The 18,930-nt window shown below is 42.3% G+C and overlaps 3 protein-coding genes across 4 annotated transcripts in view; 2 read left to right on the top strand and 1 right to left on the bottom strand.

The window, feature by feature from the left end:
* Window positions 1-435: 435 nt before the first annotated feature.
* Window positions 436-4,341, bottom strand: LOC111978184 (uncharacterized). The gene is made up of 2 exons (XM_070448576.1): window positions 4,056-4,341; window positions 436-3,101 (listed from the first exon to the last, which is right to left on the bottom strand). The coding sequence occupies exon 2, from the start codon at window positions 2,934-2,936 to the stop codon at window positions 459-461; it is 2,478 nt and encodes an 825-aa protein (XP_070304677.1). The 5' UTR covers window positions 2,937-3,101; window positions 4,056-4,341; the 3' UTR covers window positions 436-458.
* Window positions 4,342-4,690: 349 nt separating this feature from the next.
* On the top strand, window positions 4,691-16,625 carry LOC111978185 (solute carrier family 25 member 16). 2 transcript variants are annotated; one of them, XM_024008101.3, is made up of 9 exons: window positions 4,691-5,095; window positions 5,518-5,652; window positions 9,922-10,014; window positions 10,278-10,475; window positions 10,639-10,760; window positions 10,887-10,953; window positions 11,047-11,209; window positions 11,395-11,463; window positions 14,017-16,625. In XM_024008101.3, exons 2-9 carry the CDS (start codon window positions 5,556-5,558, stop codon window positions 14,171-14,173), a joined length of 966 nt encoding a protein of 321 aa, XP_023863869.1. In that variant the 5' UTR covers window positions 4,691-5,095; window positions 5,518-5,555; the 3' UTR covers window positions 14,174-16,625. The 2 variants fall into 2 exon arrangements, with proteins under 2 accessions (XP_023863869.1, XP_023863868.1); XM_024008100.2 differs by having other exon boundaries at window positions 4,692-5,047.
* alox5a (arachidonate 5-lipoxygenase a) overlaps window positions 14,905-18,930 on the top strand; it is a 30,412-nt gene continuing 26,386 nt past the window's right edge. The window contains exon 1 of the mRNA XM_024147629.2: window positions 14,905-14,995. Within this exon, the coding sequence (XP_024003397.1) occupies window positions 14,977-14,995 (19 nt within the window). The 5' untranslated portion in view covers window positions 14,905-14,976. The remainder of the gene's footprint in view (window positions 14,996-18,930) is intronic.

Here is an 18,930-nt window from a genome sequence, read left to right as displayed (position 1 = left end):
ACATGCTCTCTATGCTCCTACTTCATTCCATATCTTATAGAGAACCTAGAGCAGACACACACACACACACACACACACACACCAAAAACTGCCACAGACCAGCAGACTACGCCTCACGTATTCTCTCAGTCAGTCCATAGCATAGCATCGCTAAAGGCATGACAACCAGGCCATGACAACTTCAAGAATTAGTGACAATAACAAGCTGTCTCTAGACTCTATGTGGCTTTGGGGTCATGTGCATTAGTGTTATAACTATGTTTCTTTTTCAGCACGTACAGTATTCTCTAAAGAAAAGTAAATTGTCTTTGTCAATTTTACTTGAAGTTCTGCTTTTAAACTGCTCATAACAGTTATAAACAAGTTAGTGAACCACAAAAATAGGTAAAAAGTTATGAGGTTTATAAGTAGTTTATAAGCAGTCTTTTCCAGTTTTAGCCTAAAGTCTACTCTACACCTTAGAGAAGCCTTACCTGAGCAGATGTTAGTGTGAGCAGTGACATGGGCCTCCTCTTCCTCAGCTCCATACACTTCCTCAGCTTACAGATCTGGTGTCCAGTCCTGCGGTTCAGACAGCAGCTACACTGGCCACAGTTGATCTTCCTCAGGCACGGCTCACACCCTCCACAACTACTCCTCTTTTTCCTCTCCCTCCTCTGGTTGACTCGTGGGGGTCGGGGCAGAGATGTGCCCTCCTCCAGGGGTCTCGGGCCCAGGCTAGGGTGTCCAGGGGGGCTAGGGGCCCCATAGCCTTGCTCTGACTCTGTGTCGAAGGAGTAGGAGGATTGGGTGCTCTCCGAGCTGCAGGAGAACTTGGAGGTAGAACTCTCCTGGTTAGGGATGGAGGAGGTCTTTGGCACTGAACCCAGATCAGATACAGAGACCGATGCAATGTCTGTGTTTGGTTCAGATCCAGTGTTTGTGTATGGGAGTGATGGTGGTGGCTCGTCTTGGTTGTTCTTGTTGTGAGTCTTTGGTACAGAACCTAGGTCAGATACAGAGACACACACGGTGTCTTTGTCTGGTGCAGATCCAGTGTTGAAGAGGTCTATCTTTGTGTATGGGAGTGATGATGATGATGGTGGCTCTTCTGGGTTGTTGTTGTAGTTCTTTGGCACTGGACTTAGGTCTGGTACAGACACAGTGATATTAACGTCGGTGTTTGATTGAGACAGAGTGGTGGGAACCTCCGCGTTCGTGTTCAGGTGTGACGAAGATGATGCAGATGATGAAGATGACATATATTTTGTGTTACTGTGATTGGATGACTCTTTGGTCTCTTCGTCCACTGGTCTGAGAAGTTGTCTAGCCTCCAGAGAGATAGGGATCTCTAGGCTCTGACTGGGTATTGGTTTCGCTGGGGTTACACACAGGGCCTTGTGGGGTTCACTAAGGAAGGCAACTGAGAGACTTAGTGATACTGGATGTATTGGGCTCGCCTGTGATGTCTCATGGCAAGTAGTTGGGCCTTTTAAAGGTTTATGGATTTCAACAGTTTGGGTAGGTTGGATTGGTTTAACACCTTGGTTCAGAACCTTCATACCATGTGACACTGTGGGGTGAGGCGGAGAGGGCAGATGAAGGAGAGGGGGTGATGCCAGATCTGAGGTAGCTGGTTCAGAGACAGGTGAGGCATGGACAGGTGATTGCATCATCAACGCGTCATCCTGCGGAATAGGCTTTTGGGGCTGAGCGACAGACATAATGGTGCTTGTGTCTGAAGGTCTGCTGATAACCTCTCCCTCCTTCTGTCTCTCATTTTTCTCTTTTCTTTGCTCCGTCTCATTCACCTTGACTCTCTCCACTCTCTGCTTACCGTCTGCTTCCTTCTTTTCTTCATCTCTCTCATCTTCCTGCTTCACTGTTTCCTCTCCTTCCTTCTCCAACCTYTCCCCTCCTCTCTGCTCTCCTGCATGGGTATCTCTCTCTCTTTGCTCCATCTCAATCTGCACAGCTCCGAGGTTTATCTTGGCGTTGTCTTCACATTTAGGGCCAACTGACTCTTCCTGCCTGTCATCACTGGTAGAGTCACCAAGCTCATGGCTCAGGTTGAAAGAATTGCCCTCAGCAATATTGTTGATTAGCTTTTCCTGTTGTTGTTCAACACTGGTGGGCTCATCGAGCTCATAGTGGTTGCCCTCACCACTATGGCTGAYAGGCTTATCGTGTGAGTCAGTCCCAAACGTTTCACCATTATGGGCAACTAACTCTTCCTGTTTGTCATCACTAGCCGAATCATCAGTCCTCAGGCTACGAGGTTTGCACTCACTAGCATGGCCGACTCCCAGCTCCTGCTGGTCAACACAGGTAGTTACATCAAGTTCAGTCCTCAGGTTAGGAGGTTTGCCCTTACCAACATGGCCAACTACATTATTCCCTTGGTTAATCTCACTTGGGTCTATACTAACAGTGTCAGACTCCTCAGATCCTTGCTCAATCCCGCTCTTGCTCCCYCTCTGACCCACCGCTCCCCTCCCTCCCCTCCCCCTTGCTGTCTTCCCTCCTGTTCTAGGCTTTATTGCCAGGGGAGGAAACTGCTTGGCGCCCCCCATGCCCCTTAAGGATATCCTGCGCCCAGGGGGGTCCTCTCCCACACCATGCTGGAGCAGAGGATTACCCCAGCTCCTTAGCCTCACTGATCCTGTTATACACACAGGGGCATGGTTAACCCTAACAGGGGATGCCCCCGGACTCTGACCGCCAAGCCTGCCAACCGCACTCCTCCCTGGGCTTCTGGCCAGCTGGGCCTGGGTCCTGGTTGTGGATCTTCGGGGTGGCTCTAAAGTTGACTGTGGACTCTCAAAGGCTTTTCCTCTGGGCTTGCTGGAGTTCAGTCTCTTGGCGGTGGAGGTGGCGGTTGTTGTGGGTATCACCTTGCGGCCATTCCTTGTCAGTGGTGGGGGTTGTCTCTTAGGGGGTTTGGGGGTAGGAGGCATAGTGGATGATATGAGAGGGCGGAGATGGGGCAGTCGGCATGGGAACCAGGTGAATGGTTGTTAGCCCTGCTCCAACTTTCACTTTTTTCTGTCTCTTCTTAATTTTTTTTAGACACCATAATTCTGAGTTATTTTCCCACCATGTTGAAAAAGCCGTACAAGTACCTGGAGGGAATTGACAAAGAAAATAAAAATATGTTAAAATAATTGGTTCCACCTCTAGTGCCTGCACGTCCATGTTTGATTGACAACATAACTTTTTTTATTTCCTGAAAACATGCACGTTTTAGTTTTTTTAATGTACTGTGTACAATAGCACCAAATTGTATAATTTGTAGCAAATGTTTGGAAATCTTAAATTGCATGTTGTTGCATTAGGGAATTAAGTGTGTGACTATTCAAATAGGAAATGTATGAGGTATCGGGTGTGACAATACGGGTTAGTTGGTTAGCTTGTCGAGTTACCAGCCATGTATTTCACTTTTAATTTATAATTTTCAATAAACAGGCCTTGTGAACCCACTCACTTCCTTAACGGAAGGAATGGCGCGGGTCTGCCATGCCAAATAGAGTCAATTTTTGGCTAGGCACACACCGTCACAAGTTCACAACCTTCAAGACCTTGTCAAAGCAATTATCCGTGAAGTAAACACATGCAAGAGATTACACAATTTCCTATAAATAAATTGTTAATTGCAATATATATAGCTTTTATTATTCATCAATATATATGCTAAAGATCCTACTTCCGTCTGGCGGTGGTATTTATTTTCTAATTAAGCTAAGTCCTTTAACAGTTAAAACGCAGAGGTGAAGCTCTTTAAAAAGTATAGGTTGCTACACGGCACCGGACCTGGCTAGCTGGCTAGTTCTTTTCCGCACGAGTTTCGGACGGAAGCGTAATGACAATGTTGTAACCAGCTTGAGTAGATTAGATCGAGTAGATTTTCTTGCAGTTGACCGAATGTCCGAAAAATATCGAGTATTTGACACTCGTGGCATTGGATGGCTGACTAAGCTATTCGTGAATGTCACCAAGAACATAGCCTAATTACGTGATGTTGGTGTGGATTTTATTTACACGTTGACTTTAAAAGGCAGCTCAAATATTTTACATACCAGAGACAGTTGCACTGTCTGAATCGCTAATAATACTCCACTTCTGTTAGACACTGACGATCATTGTATTGGTTTCCCTCKGAAAATATGTCTGGTTCTTCTTTACCACACTGATACATTGACACAATCTAGCAATACTGTTTATATCAAGCGGCTTTTGATAGTGTAAAACATGCATGTAGCCATACTGGATACAACACAATTTAAAGCGTAAATCCTTCTTGTGTCAATCCCTTCAGGGCAGCCCTCTCTCCCTCCTCTCCCAGATGCAACCTATGGTCTCGAGTCAACTCAGCTCTGGAGTAAAGAGTTATCGGGAAAACATGGAATGGAATTCACGTTTGTSCACTTTCTCTAATTAGTATAAGTATCAAACTTCTATCAAACTACTTCAAACCCTAGACAACCCTTAAACAAGCTGATGTTCTGCTTCATAGTCTGTATTAAAGTTAATAACTGTTTTACAACTGTGTAATAATAACACCTTTAAAAACACTAACCTGCTCCACACAAGTGCTATATGACCCGATATTTAGCAAATGATAAAGTGTTTGGGCAGTAGTTGACATGTTATTATTAATTGACACGTTTATGGTTTTATTGTGCACTTTTATTTTATTTTATCAGTGACGTCATTGACATGCGCCGGTGCAACTCTCGATCTGTGCACGATGAAGGGCACTAGTGGTTGGTGATCATAAAAACACGTGCCTTCACCCTTCATACATTTAACCCAAGTAGCAAACTGGTTTTGTTGCTGTTTTTCTAATAACTTTTGGCTATTAATTAGCTACGGATGACTCTCAAAAACAGGGACCAAAAACTGAACTCACAGACTTGTCGCTCGGTGAAGTTGTCTCCGCGAGCGCCCGCTAAGCATGTTTGTTTACTTGGGGAATCCGGAAGGGCCTGAGGCTGCCTGCAAATGCTAACGCGCCCGCTAGCTCCATTGTGCAACGTTCGTTCATCTGACAGTGTTGACCTTGCAGCGGGTAAGATGGCTAATATACGTTATCAATACAGCAACAGTCGATTGAACTGTGAGTAACTGTTTGAACAGTCCATTCAATGGGGGATTGAAAATTGTATTTAGCTAGCTAGTTAAAAGTTAATCTGCTAACGGTAACACGATAACGGTTAGGTCGACTTCAGTGATAGCTAACGTTAGCTACGTTCAATGACAGTTACTACTAGCTACTAGTGCTAGTTTTGTTTTGATACGTGACTAGCCGGCTAGTAGCTACTTAGCTAGCCAAACCACACCATGTCTTGATTTATACTTTGTTTCAGTGATCAACTGACGTTAACGTTACATACAATGTTATGCCTCATCATCATTATGTGCCTCCCCGGCAAGGYAATAATGTCTTATTGGCTGTCCAATTGTGATGTCGAGTGATATCCTTTTTAATTGTGGGTGAAAAGGTAATTATATATCTGTTGTTTTTTATTCCTTCCATAGTTATGGATGCATTAGGGTCCTGATTGAACACACACATCATGGCAACTGAGGCTGCAGTCTCCACCCCTGGTCGTCCTGCAATCCCCAACCACTCTCAGGGGGACTATCACTTTGTCCGCTCCTTCGTAGCTGGAGGTAAGTGTGGCTGCAGACTTAACTAGTGATTATAATACAGAAATGCAATACAGAACATATAGTAGTACACATCCAGTGACACAAACCCTGGTTCTGATGAGCTGCATGGCGTGCAGGCTTTTTGTCCAGCAATAACAGACTACTATAATCTAAATCAGGGATGGGCAACACCACCACATCGAGAGCAAAACATTTTAGCAGCCCCCCTCTTGAAGGAAGAGATTTTTTTGTTTTTGTTAATGTTGTGCAATTCTAGACATTTTGCCATGGTGCATAGAGACAATTTTGGATTTTTAAAGCAAGTTTTCTGCAATTCTACACATTTCAACATGTGTTGGAGAGGAAAATTGGCTGTTTTACAGCTAATTTCCTGTAATCCTACACATTTTGCCATAGAGTGGAGAGAAATGTTTGCAGTTTTTAATATTATATCTGAGTGAGACTGACTAACAAAATCAATGTGGTCCCCCCGGCCGATTATTCAACCATGAATACTAMGTTTAGATAGCTGGCCACTAGACTAATTTACCAATCTAAAAAGGTTAGCTGACATGGGCTAATTGAGTGTCTATCAGTGACTGACATAACAAGAGAGAAACTGCTGTTGCACAACCAAATTTCAAAATTGCACCCTGTGTATTTTTGGGCCTTCCGTGGGCCACCAGTAGCCAATCCCTGATTTAAAATAATGGTTTAACCTCACCAGAGATCCAGAAAAGAAATAGGTACAGTCTAAGGTTGAATAACTGGAACAGGGTTATGAAGATTCACAGATATTTCCTGACAAAACCCACTCCCTTTTCCTGGAGTAAATAACTGCGTCAAGCCGGTATATTATAATTCTTTATTTGAACAGTGTAACAGTATAGCTTCCGTCCCTCTCCTCGCCCCTACCTGGGCTCGAACCAGGGACCCTCTGCACACATCTACAACTGCCTCCCATGAAGCATCGTTACCCATCGCTCCACAAAAGCCGCAGCCCTTGCAGAGCAAGGGGAACAACTACTTCAAGGTCTCAGAGCGAGTGACGTCACCGATTGAAACGCTATTAGCGCGCACCTCGCTAACTAGCTAGCCATTTCACACCGGTTACAACAGCATGACGTGAAATGGAACTGTTCAATTATATGGAGTGGCTATGGATACAGAGTTTCTCTATCTCAATTTGCCCAGACWAAAAATATGGATATTTCTGTGCATGTGTAGGATTTTTATTTTTACTTRGCCGATTTCCCACTCCGGTGCCTACTTAGCTGCAGTGCTGAGTGCTCCACAGCCGCTACCACCTCCTTGATCGTTTTTGTCTGGTCACTGATGTAGCCTACAAACTTCATGTTGTACACACAACTGTTCGACCTATTGCATTCCATGCCTCAGTAAGCATAGGCACTATTTCATGTTATATTTTCAGGAGTTCTTACAAACTTTGTTGTCAGTGTTACAAACATAAGTACGACACAAACAGGCAGTCTAGTGATTACATCTTCTTAGCTGCTGAGTTACATGCAGCTATTTACTCTCGCCACGATATCAGCATATATGGCATAACTATGGCACAGGGCGACGCACAACGAACTTGCCAATTGTCAGACTCTTTTTAGGCAGACAGGCAGTCAAGTAATGTTCTTTTTTCAGGAACTGATATATGGCAGCAGCTATAAAGATGATCTTACAGCATCACACAAAATGTGTCAATCGTGTAGGGACTGCGTCCTGCTTGTGCAACTGCAATATCCATTACAACAGACAGAGAAGGTTGTAGCCTTCATAAAGTATTTACACCCCTTAACTTTTTTCACATTTTGTTATGTTACATGGTGGGATTACATTTTTTAAATTTAACTATCATTTTTTTGTCAACGATCTACACARAAATACTCTGTCGGAAGTGGAAGTCGTCCTGCTCCTGAGGCAGCAAAGCATCCCCAAACCATCACACTACCACCACCATGCTTGACTGTTGGTGTAAGGTTCTTACTGTGGAATGCAGTGTTTGGTTTTCGGCAGGCATAATGGGCCCCTTGTCATCCAAATAGTGAGACCTTTGACTCATTTGACCATAGAACTTTCTTCCAAGAGTCTTGGTGATCATCCAGATGCTTCCAGGTGCTTTTTGACAAACTTCAAACAAACTTTTTGAGTCAACTTTTTGGCCTCACGTCCTGGATGACTTGCCTTAAAGAGCAGAATTCATAGTTCCTTCTATTATCAGATAATTCTACAGGAGAATGTCAGGCCAGGCGTCTGTGAGCTGAAGCTGTAGCACAGCTGGGTCATGCAGCAAGACAATGCTCCAAAACACACAATGAAGTCTAAATGAAATTGTTTTTTTAGTTTTGGAATGGCCTAGTCAAAGTCCCGACCTAATCCTAATTGAGATGTTGTGGCAAGACTTGAAACGAGCAGTTTTTATACTTGGAAAACTCACAAATGTCGCTAAGTTAAAGCAGTTCTGCATGCAAGAGTGGGCCAAAATTCATCCACAGCGATGTGAGAGACTGATCAACAACTRTAGGAAGCATTTGTTTGCTGTCATTGCAGCTAAAGATGGCACAACCAGTTTTTGAGTATAAGGGGGAAATTGTTTTTTCACACAGGGGATTGAGTGTTTCATAACTTTGTTAAATAAAATAAGTATACTTTTTTTGTTATTTGTGAACTCAGGTTCCTGTTATCTAGCACTGTATGTAAACGTTATAATAATCATGGTCGAATTACYGGCCAGGGGGGCCCCACTTGATTTTGTTAGTCAGCCTCACTCAGATATCATATTCAAAAATGCAAAAGTTTCGCTCCACCCTATGGCAAAATGTGTAGAATTGGAGGAAATTTGCTGTAAAACACTTGAGTGTTTCCATTGATCTGAGGTCCTAGCAGTATGAATGGGTGTCTGAGCTGTGTTCTAGTAGTTTAAACAGACAGCTCGGTACATTCAGCATGTCAACACTTCTTACAAAAACAAGTAGTGATGAAGTCAATCTCTCCTCCACTTTGAGCCATGAGAGATTGACATGCATATTATTAATGTTAGCTGTCCCTGTACATTTAGGGCCAGCCGTGCTGCCTTGTTCTGAGCCAATTGCCGAGGTCCCTCTTTGTGGCACYTGGCCATACGACTGAACAGTAGTCCAGGTGCGACACAACTAAAAGGCAGAGCAGCGCTTTATTATGGACAGACTTCTCTCCATCTTAACTACTGTTTTCCGAGAATTTACAGCGCAGCTTTTGATAGTCCTTGGTTGGTGTCCAACTAAATTATTTGTTGCGATTGGAAACGTAATAAGATCGTGGTCCRATTGTCCAGGCTTAAGGAAAAACATTTAGATCCACTATCAATTTYATGGGCCAACTTGATCCATGACCAGAAACTTCATGACAAGTCCAAAGTGATCTATAGTGAATATAAATATACATGCAAAAATTTCAAAGATTTTACTGAGTTACGGTTCATTAAAATAAATTCATTAGGCCCTAATCTATGGATTTCACATGACTGGGCAGGGTTGCAGCCGTGGGKGGGCCTTGGAGGGCATAAGCCCACCCACTTGGCTGTCTGGCCCACCCGCTGGTGATCCTGGCCCAGCCAGAATACGTTTTTCCCYAYAAAAGGGCTTTATTACAGACAGAAATACTCCTCAGCACCCCCCCTCAGACGATCCCGCAAGTGAAGAAACCAGATGTGGAGGTACTGGGCTGGCGTGGTTACACGTGGTCTGTTGTTGTGAGGCCAGTTGAACTTACTGCCAAATTCTCTAAAACATAATTGGAGACAATTTAATGTTGATTTTTCTACCATAAAACTATGTGGCAATAGCTCTGGTGGGCATTCCTGCAGTCAGCATGCCAATTGAACGCTCCCTCAACTTGAGACATCAGTGGCATTGTGTTGTGTGATAAAACTGCACATTTTAGAGTAGCCTTTTATTGTCCCCAGTACAAGGTGCACCTGTGTAATGATCATGATTTTTAATCATCTTCTTGATATGCCAAACCTGTCAAGTGGATGGATTATCTTGGCTAAGGATAAATGCTCACTAACAGGGATGTAAACAAATTTGTGCACAAAATTTGAGAGAGAAAAGCTTTTTGTGCAAWTGTTGTTCAGTGTAATATGCACTAATTCAAACTAACGCGTCTCGATTCCGGTTTGAGCAAACATGCATCTAACAGATTTGGCACAGCACGGAGATTAATTTAATGTTTATTATACTCAGTCAAGCTCAGAGATGCTCATGTTKTGGGTGTCTGTATCTCTCTGGGTGTGTTTAGGTGTAGCTGGATGCTGTGCCAAGTCCACCATCGCTCCTCTGGACAGAGTAAAGATCTTACTGCAAGCCCATAGCCCCCACTACAAAGATCTGGGTAAGGTTTGGATAACTCTGCTGTTCTGAAATGGAGTGTTTCTCTTCCTGTAAACTTGTCTGTTGGTTGTCAATTGGTTTGTCAGTGCCACTGATGTATTCCCCCTCCCATGTAAATGTTGTATCATGTCCCGTTTAATTAATCGGAGATGTTTTATCTTACACCAGATGGCACCGGAAACTAGGCAATGACATCACACTGATCTTTCTTCTTTTTGTCCTTTGCTCTCTCTCCCCTCCCTCCATCTCTCCTCTCTCCTGTAGGAGTGGTAGCCACTCTCCGTGCTGTGCCAAAGAAGGAGGGTTACCTGGGGCTGTATAAAGGCAATGGGGCTATGATGGTCAGGATATTCCCCTACGGAGCCATCCAGTTCATGGCCTTCGACAAATACAAGAAGATCCTCAGTAAACAGCTGGGCATCTCTGGACACATCCACAGGCTAATGGCCGGTTCTATGGCAGGTGAGAGGATCAGTGGGAAGAATCCAAAAAAAGACAATAGGAGGCCTGTATAATGCAGAGAAGATACTTCCTGATTATTTTTCAACAACAATAGTTTCCACAGTAGATACAACAACAGTTAAGTATATTTTATCTGACCATGTTGTTTGTTGTTGTTGCTTAGGGATGACAGCAGTGATATGTACGTACCCTCTGGATGTGATCAGAGCCCGTTTGGCATACCAGGTGAAAGGACACCATCGCTACACAGGCATTGGAAATGCCTTCCAGACTATATACCTAAAGGTGCCTTTTATTTGTTCCTCTCAGTTTAAAATTATACCTGTAATTTGAGAGCGGTGTGCAAGTTTCCCTCCTGTGTTTGTGTTTATCTTGAGTTGAGGCTCAGCTGTTGGTGTTCTCTTTTTAAAGGAAGGAGGCATCCCTGGCTTCTACAAAGGTCTCATCCCAACCCTTATAGGCATGGCTCCATACGCAGGTGAACATACACACACACACACGCACATACAGTGTTGTCAAGAACTTTCTGTTGAGTTTTGTGGGCCTCATTTCTTCTGCCCTCATCTTCCAGGGTTCTCGTTCTTTACCTTCGGCACGTTGAAGAGTCTAGGTCTGGCCCACTTCCCAGAGCTACTGGGGCGACCGTCCTCAGACAACCCAGAGGTGATGGTGCTGAAGACCCACGTCAACCTGCTCTGTGGAGGGATGGCTGGAGCTATCGCACAGACCATTTCGTAGGTTGATTGATTGACTGATTGATTGGGTGTTTGACTGATGGATTCATTGGATTTTAAAGACCTACGTCAACTGCTCTGTGGAGGGGTGGTTAATTGGTTGGTTGATCGATTTGGTTGGTTAACTCATTTGCACTCTCTTTCTCTCTCTGTCCCCCCCTTCTYTTCCCCGTCTCCTCTCCCAGCTATCCTCTGGATGTTGCCAGGAGAAGGATGCAGTTAGGAGTGGTGCTTCCTGATTCTGACAAATGTCTGTAAGTGGCACCATTTACCCCTTCCTCTCCAAACCCAGAGCTCCTATTACAAAATGAAGTGCTGATCTAGGATCAGGTTTCCCTTTCCATATAATCCAATTCTAAAAGGCAAAAAGACCCTGGACTAGACTTAGGGGGTGTAATGGATATACAGTATACTGGGGTACTTTGAAATAGCTGTATGATTTTCAATACCCTCCCCAATTTCTATTATTTACATTTTTATTCATAATGTCAATTGAACCAGTCGCATGGTATGTTTGTCTACAAAGAGCTACATGGAGCAAATGGAAGTTTTGTGATGTGATGATCCACTGTTGTTCAGCAGAAGAGAGGTGATCAAGTTACACTTGAAATTCACTACTAATATTTGCCAGCAAAATATCTTATAACTATGTTAACTATCTAATTCTCTAGTCAGGGTTTCAGCCATGCATTTGGTTTGCTAACTTGCTAGCTATAGGTGGCTAGCTTGCAAGATCTTGCTTCTTGGTTACAGCGGAGACAATCATCCCCTCCTGGATCAAGTGTGAGTAGTCTTTTGAGATAGTTGTATAAGCTGGGTTCTTTGTCCTTGAAATCACATTATATTCGCTTGATCTTGTTAGCATTTAGCTAGCGTCCGCTTTGGGAATTCACTAGTACTTGGTTAGCATTTAGCTAATGTCCGCTATTGGGAATTCACTAGTACTTGGTTAGCATTTAGCTAATGTCCGCTATTGGGAATTCACTAGTACTTTGCTAGTGCCTTCAGAAAGTATTCACGCACCTTGACTTTTTCCACATTTTGTTGTGTTCAGGACTAAGGTTCAAGAGTAAAAATGTGCTTTACAAGTCACATAGTAAATAGCTTGGACTCCCTCTTTGTGCAATAATAGTGTTTAACATGATTTTTGAATGACTACCTCATMTCTGTACCCCATACATACAATTATCTGTAAGGTACCTCAGTTGAGTASTGAATATCAAACACAGATTCAACCACAAAGACCAGGGAAGTCTTCCAATGTCTCGCAAAGAAGGGCACCTATTGGTAGATGGGTAAAGCAGACATTGAATATCCCGTTGCGCATGGTGAAGTTATTAATTACACTTTGGATGGTAAATAAATAGACCGAGTCACTACAAAGATAAAGGTGTCCTAACTCAGTTGCCGGAGAGGAAGGAAACCACTCAGGGATTTCACCATGAGGCCAATATTGACTTTAAAACATTTACAGACTTTAATGGCTGTGATAGAAGACTGAGGATGTGTCAACAACACAACACAACAACACATTGTACTTACTCCACAATAGTAACCTAATTGACAGAGTGAAAAGGAGACCTGTACAGAATAAAAAYRWTTCAAAACATGCATSCTGTTTGCAACAAGGCACTAAAGTAATACTGAAAAAGATGTGGCAAAGAAATGTTTTTCCTAAATACAAAGTGTTATGTTTGGGGCAAATACAACTCATTACTGAGTACCACTCTCCATATTTTCAAGAACAGTGGTGGCAGCATCATGTTATGGTATGCTTGTAATCTGAAAGACCTGAAAACGGTTTTCTAGCAATGACCAACAACCAATTTGACAAGAGATTGAAGAAATTTGAAAAGAATAATGGGCAAATGTTGCACAATCCAGGTGTGGAAAGCTCTTAGAGACTTACCCAGAAATACTTACAGCTGTAATCACTGCCAAAGGTGCTTCTACAAAGTATTGACTCAGGGGTGTGAATACTTCACTCTGATTCCGTATGTGTTATTTCATAGTTTTGATGTCTTCACTATTATTCTACAATGTAGAAAATAGTAAAAATTAAGAAAAACACAGAAATGAGTAGGTGTATCCAAACTTTTGACTGGTCTATATTTATTTGTTTTATTTTGGGGGAAAACACCCCTTGTGTGCACTGCTGGTTATACCGCATAGCCCAGTATGGTACAGGAACGGTATGAAGGTATGGAACTCTGGATACTGCCCAACACTACCCTGGACCTTGTTTGAATACTTAGAAAAATCACTTAGGTATACGAGTTTTGTGGAGTGTCGGGTATTATTGAGTCCTAAGGCCTGGTTGGTCTTCCAGAAGACTGCAGCTGTGTATCAGGCATGCCTTTCAAAGTTTGCCTGCTTCACAGTGGCAGTAGAAATACTTCACCACCTGACACTATGCTTCTAGAATTTATCCTCGTAATAATGATTTTCTCGAGGTGGACAACCTCTGGGTTGTCAGGGCAAGAATAGACTACTCACTTAGAGTAAGACTGAGTTACTATGTTCTACTCCATACAATGAGAGCTTGTGTTTTAGATGATGTCAGTCCCGAGCCTGTGTACTGTGTCTGTATTAAGCAGCTCTGTCTTTGAGGTGTAGAATGCCGAAACAGACTGGCACTGGCAGAATAACCTATTCTGAACATCTTTAACAAATATATTTTTTKGGGGGGAGGGGCAACATTTTATTATTATGAATTAACATATTACAATGTAATAGATAAGTACCTGGTAAGCCCCGCACTGTAAAATAAAGAGTAACTTTGTCTTCCTACTTGTCTCCCTCTACAGTACCCTGACCAAGACTCTGAAGTATGTGTACAGTCAGTATGGGATGAAGAAGGGTCTGTACAGAGGGCTGTCTCTCAACTACATCCGCTGTGTGCCCTCTCAGGCTGTGGCCTTCACCACCTATGAGTTCATGAAGCAAACCCTCCACCTCAACTAGCTGCTCCCTCCCCATCCATCCAACTCCACCCTTCATCTCTGCATAGCTGGATTGGGGCACGTTCACTAAGGCTAAACACTCTGAAACGTTTAGAGAGAGACCGCTACGAGAGATCTTTCTATCTCAAAACAGCCTGACCGAGAGCATTCACTGGGGYTATACATTCTGAAATGTTTAAGAACTTCCTTAGAAACTCCCTGCGTCTCAACACAAACTGACCGGGGAACTATTAATTGGACAACATTTTTCTGAACGTCTTTCAGTGCCCTGAATATTCCTTATTAGATGTGTTAATTTACCCTAGTAAAGCTTTTCTGTTTTAAGGAGGTCGGCATCTGCTTGGAGGTATTGAACCCTGCTACCAGAGGAGGCCATTGGGGCTCAGCCACTGGAGCCATGCTGAGCCCAGTCGCTCTTTGCCGAAGTCGGAAAGCAGATGAAGGCACTGGGCMCCATGGCAATGCCTCAAACAACTGGCAGTGCCAATCCAGTGCCCCCGTCTGTTCTCAGCTCCTGCTTTTGTGATTCTCTCCCTCTTATAATGTCGTTCTAAAACCGCCCAACCTGTGGCTGTGGACAACACCCCGGCAACTATTGCCATGGATACCTATGGACAATGACTCCCTCTGCTTCGATGGGTGGCTATGTGCAATGAACCCCTAACAACTGTCGTTGGTAATGCCATAGCAACCCAATTCTGTACACTGCCTCCCACCCTACCTAAGAAGTCACACAGACAATAACGGAGGGGAAAGTCACACCGGGCAATCTGCCTTAACATAATCGGAGGTCTTCTTTTCCTCATGTACCTACCTGACACTTGTGAGTACAAACCTAGACACATAAAATAATGAAACAAGGATTTAAATGTGTAWTATGTCTGTTTTTATAAGTTATAGGACAACTCCTACATTTTATGAGAATTAAGAACACTCTCCCCAAGCTTGTGTTTAACACAGAACTGTGCTTTATGAGCGTCCTGAGTTTAGTAGAATCCAAAGGATAAAATCCCAAAACATCACATTCAGTTTGTTCAAAACTGAACATCAAATTGTATTATTTTGATGGTCTCCAAAAAGTCTTATTGTCAGACATTGAAACAGGTTTGCCCCATGCAGTTTAACAGATATAACAGGTGTGTATCTGTAGGAGTGTTGTCTTTGGTATTGACGTGTGTGTGTTTGTGTCCATTCAGGGTTTAGTGTGTAGTAAGTCTCTTCTCTACTGTGCAGGTTTGGGGTCCAATGCCTTGTTGTATACAAGTTGCTATTTATGTATTGTGTTCMTATCCACAAAGCCTCTGTGCACTTTGCCAATCTTTTACCCGTATAACCAACAGATCTATATAGATAGATATCTATCTAATTGCAACAGAGACATAGAACACATAGTGTCTGAAATGCCAACCTATTCCCTATATAGTGCACTAGTCAGGCTCTGGCCTAAARTATTGCACTATATAGGGAAAAGGGTGTCATCTTGGACATAACCATGGCTGCTAGTCAGTTTTTACTTTAACCAGGCCAGCTTGTCATTGGCTACGACGTAACAATGTAGGCTAACGTTGGGTACAAGGCAGTGGTGTAGGGTGCAGAAACAGTCATGTCCTAATGATGGTGTGTACCTACCTGAAGAGGATTTTGAAATGATAGAGATTTCTGTTGAGGAAAGAGTCKAGCAGGGTTGCAAAATTCAACTTTCCCAAAATGCCCTGCTTTCCCAGATATTCCGGTTGGATGATTTTGATATTGTTCCTGTGAGATGACAATGAACTGAGGTAGGCTGTGGACTGACAGTGGTGGTTTTAACATGTTGTGTTTTCTTTACCTCTTGCCTACATTTCCCTGTGTTCAGGTGTGTGTCACGGGGTGTAGAAAGCATTTGTCAGCTACTGATCAAGATCTAGACACTAGTATTAAAAGATATGCTATATAATGTATCCTATGTAAGAGTTGCTATATAGTTTAAGCACCCAAATGGAAACCTGAGTTAAGTACTTCAAGGGGGGAAAAAACTAGCACTTTGGAGCCTTTGGCTTTTTTGTGTTAATTTATGAAAGTGTAGTGTGACTGTGTGGCCATAAGGTGTCCACAATGAGTCAGTAATAAGTTTACCGACAACAATCATCTGTAGCCTGCCCTGCATGTAACTAGACATACATTACCATGCTGAAGCCTTCATAAACACTACTACAGCGACGTATGTATTCTGATCTGTCCATGTATCATCATAATGACTTTGGATATGTCATTTTCCTCTTGGTTTGAATGTACATTGTGCAGCATCTGTGTTCTGTACCTGTATTCATGAAGTGTCAGTTTTGCCTTTTCAATCATAATGAATAAGAGGGGGACCTGATGTCAGTACTAGTGCTTCGTGACAATATGCCCTGTTCTTCTCTTGTTTAGCAAAATGATGTAAGGAAGTCATAAGAATCATAATGCACATCTCACTGGTCTCAAGTCACTTCCTTTCCCAATCTACTGTACTTTCCGTCACCTGCACTGAACGAGCTGGATAGGTAAAAGCTACTTCCTGGTAGGCACATTGTTTTCCCAGACTTATTCCACTTTAAAAATGAACTACTTTTGATTTATAAAAGTTTAAATTCGCTATTCAGAAAAGTCTGTTGARCCCTCTCCCACTAGAACAGTGTTGCCCGAACTCTGTCAAAAACATTTAGTTTTTTTTGCACTGCACAGCTGATTCAAATAATAAACAAATCATTAAGCTTTGATTATTTCATCTGCTGTGTAGTGCAGGGGCAAAAAACTAAACGTCCCCCAGGACCGAGTTTGGGAAACGCTGCGCAAGAATGAACAATATTGATAGGACAGGCGCTTGTCAGTCACAATGTGAGCGATGACCGGGAAACACTGCTGGTTTGACAATCTGCTGTCTGTCTCACCTCCAGGTACCTGTGGGATTTGTGTGCGCTGTAGTTGGTTTGAAGTCAAATTTCTTACAGATAGCAAGATGCGCCTTCATCGTGGTAACGATGAGTCGAAATCCACTGAGCCTAATTATTGTTTTCTTGCACATTTGTTTTATTTTGTGTGTTTCCTATAGCCAGCCACGTAATCGTGACGCATAGACTATTTACTGTGCTTTGATTGACGACCGAACAGAAAATGTTGACTAGTTTATAAAACGTGTCAAACTGACTGAATAAAAGTGAGCTCCTATATCCCTTTGGAATTCATAAATCAAACAACGTAGTTATATGTTCATGGGATCGCTCCTGGACAATTTATCCAAAGATCTCGTTTGTATTTTCCTAGGATATGAAGTCCATGTCGGGACTTTCCAGATAGTGGTGCAAAATTGAGTGTGACTAGTCAGTGTACCGAATCGCATCAGTGAGAGAACTGTTAATTTGGCTCCCTCTTTTGCATACTGGTATTTAAAAAAAAAAAAATCTGAGAAGTAGGTGAATCCTCGCTGCAGGAACAATAGGTAGTGGAGCGAGAGCCTCATTTTGTTCTAAATATGCTAATTTTTCTTTGTAATTAATTTCTGTAAAATCAGAAATATATAATACTTGACTGATATAACCCTTTTTTATTTATTTTTTTAAATTTATTTTTCAAGATAATGCCTTATTTACTTTATCTTGAACAACAAACATTCTGCCAATTTATATATTGCAGTAAAACTGTAAATACAACTTTAATCTTAAGGGAAGACAGGTTTAATGTTAAAGGTTTTAATGTTTGCCACTTARAAAATAGTCCTGATCATATAGGCCTAGAAAATATCCAAAACAACTAACAATACACTGAATTCACACATTTTCAGTAATTTAAATTGTAAAGTCATGTCTTTCTACACAATACCACAATTAATTTTACCAATCTGGGATGTATACTCAAAAGTATTCAATCATTTGGCTGTGTATTTGAGATGTAATCAAGGCATTAGAATGTACCAGAGGCCACCAAAATGGAGCTCGTTCGGCCAGGGATGGCTACTTTTTCTACTTGGCTGGCTAGTCTGTGTAGTGAGGGAAAACACTATAGGCAGCTTTACATATTGCTTTCACCCATCCTGTGTTTTCAGATCAGTGCAGATGAAGGCGAGGAGAGGAAGCCACTAGACTATTGAGATGCACCCTCAAACTTTCACAGGTGGTGGATACATGAATGCCAAGCGACAAAGGGGGAGGTAGTACTTACATGTTACAGTGCTATAACAAAAAAGTAAAACCATACTTTCTTTGGAGCACTAATGCCCTGTCCCAATGCTCATCTCTCTCCTATGAGATTATGTTTACCTATGATTTCTCCCAGCCCTTTGCTTACACTTCTAAGCCCATATCATTGATGCTCAGACTTTATCCTCTATGGTGTTTAGTTCTTTTGGAGCTAGAAAACTTTACACAACAGTGCATAGTTGACTGAAACCGGGGTTGTGTTCAGTATAAACGGGAGAAAGATTTTCATTTGAAAATGTTAAAGATTTATGATTTTATTAAGATTCCCATTAGCCGACGACAGACAGTCTTCCTGGAATCCGACACATAACGAAAAATACTTTACAATGTACGTACATTTAAAACTTTAACATAGACATGACAGACTTATATATAAAACATTAAATAAAAAAATTTAAAACACCAAAAAATATGAAAKAATTATGTGTGGGTGTGTGTGCACATCTATCAGTTGCACATACAGTACCAGTCAAAAGTTTGGACACCTACTCATTCCAGGGTTTTATTTTATTTTTACTATTTTCTACATTGTAGAAYAATCGTG

Source organism: Salvelinus sp. IW2-2015, linkage group LG18 (assembly GCF_002910315.2).
Source record: "Salvelinus sp. IW2-2015 linkage group LG18, ASM291031v2, whole genome shotgun sequence".
NCBI lineage: Eukaryota > Metazoa > Chordata > Actinopteri > Salmoniformes > Salmonidae > Salvelinus > Salvelinus sp. IW2-2015.
This window is presented reverse-complemented; position numbering and strand designations above follow the sequence as displayed.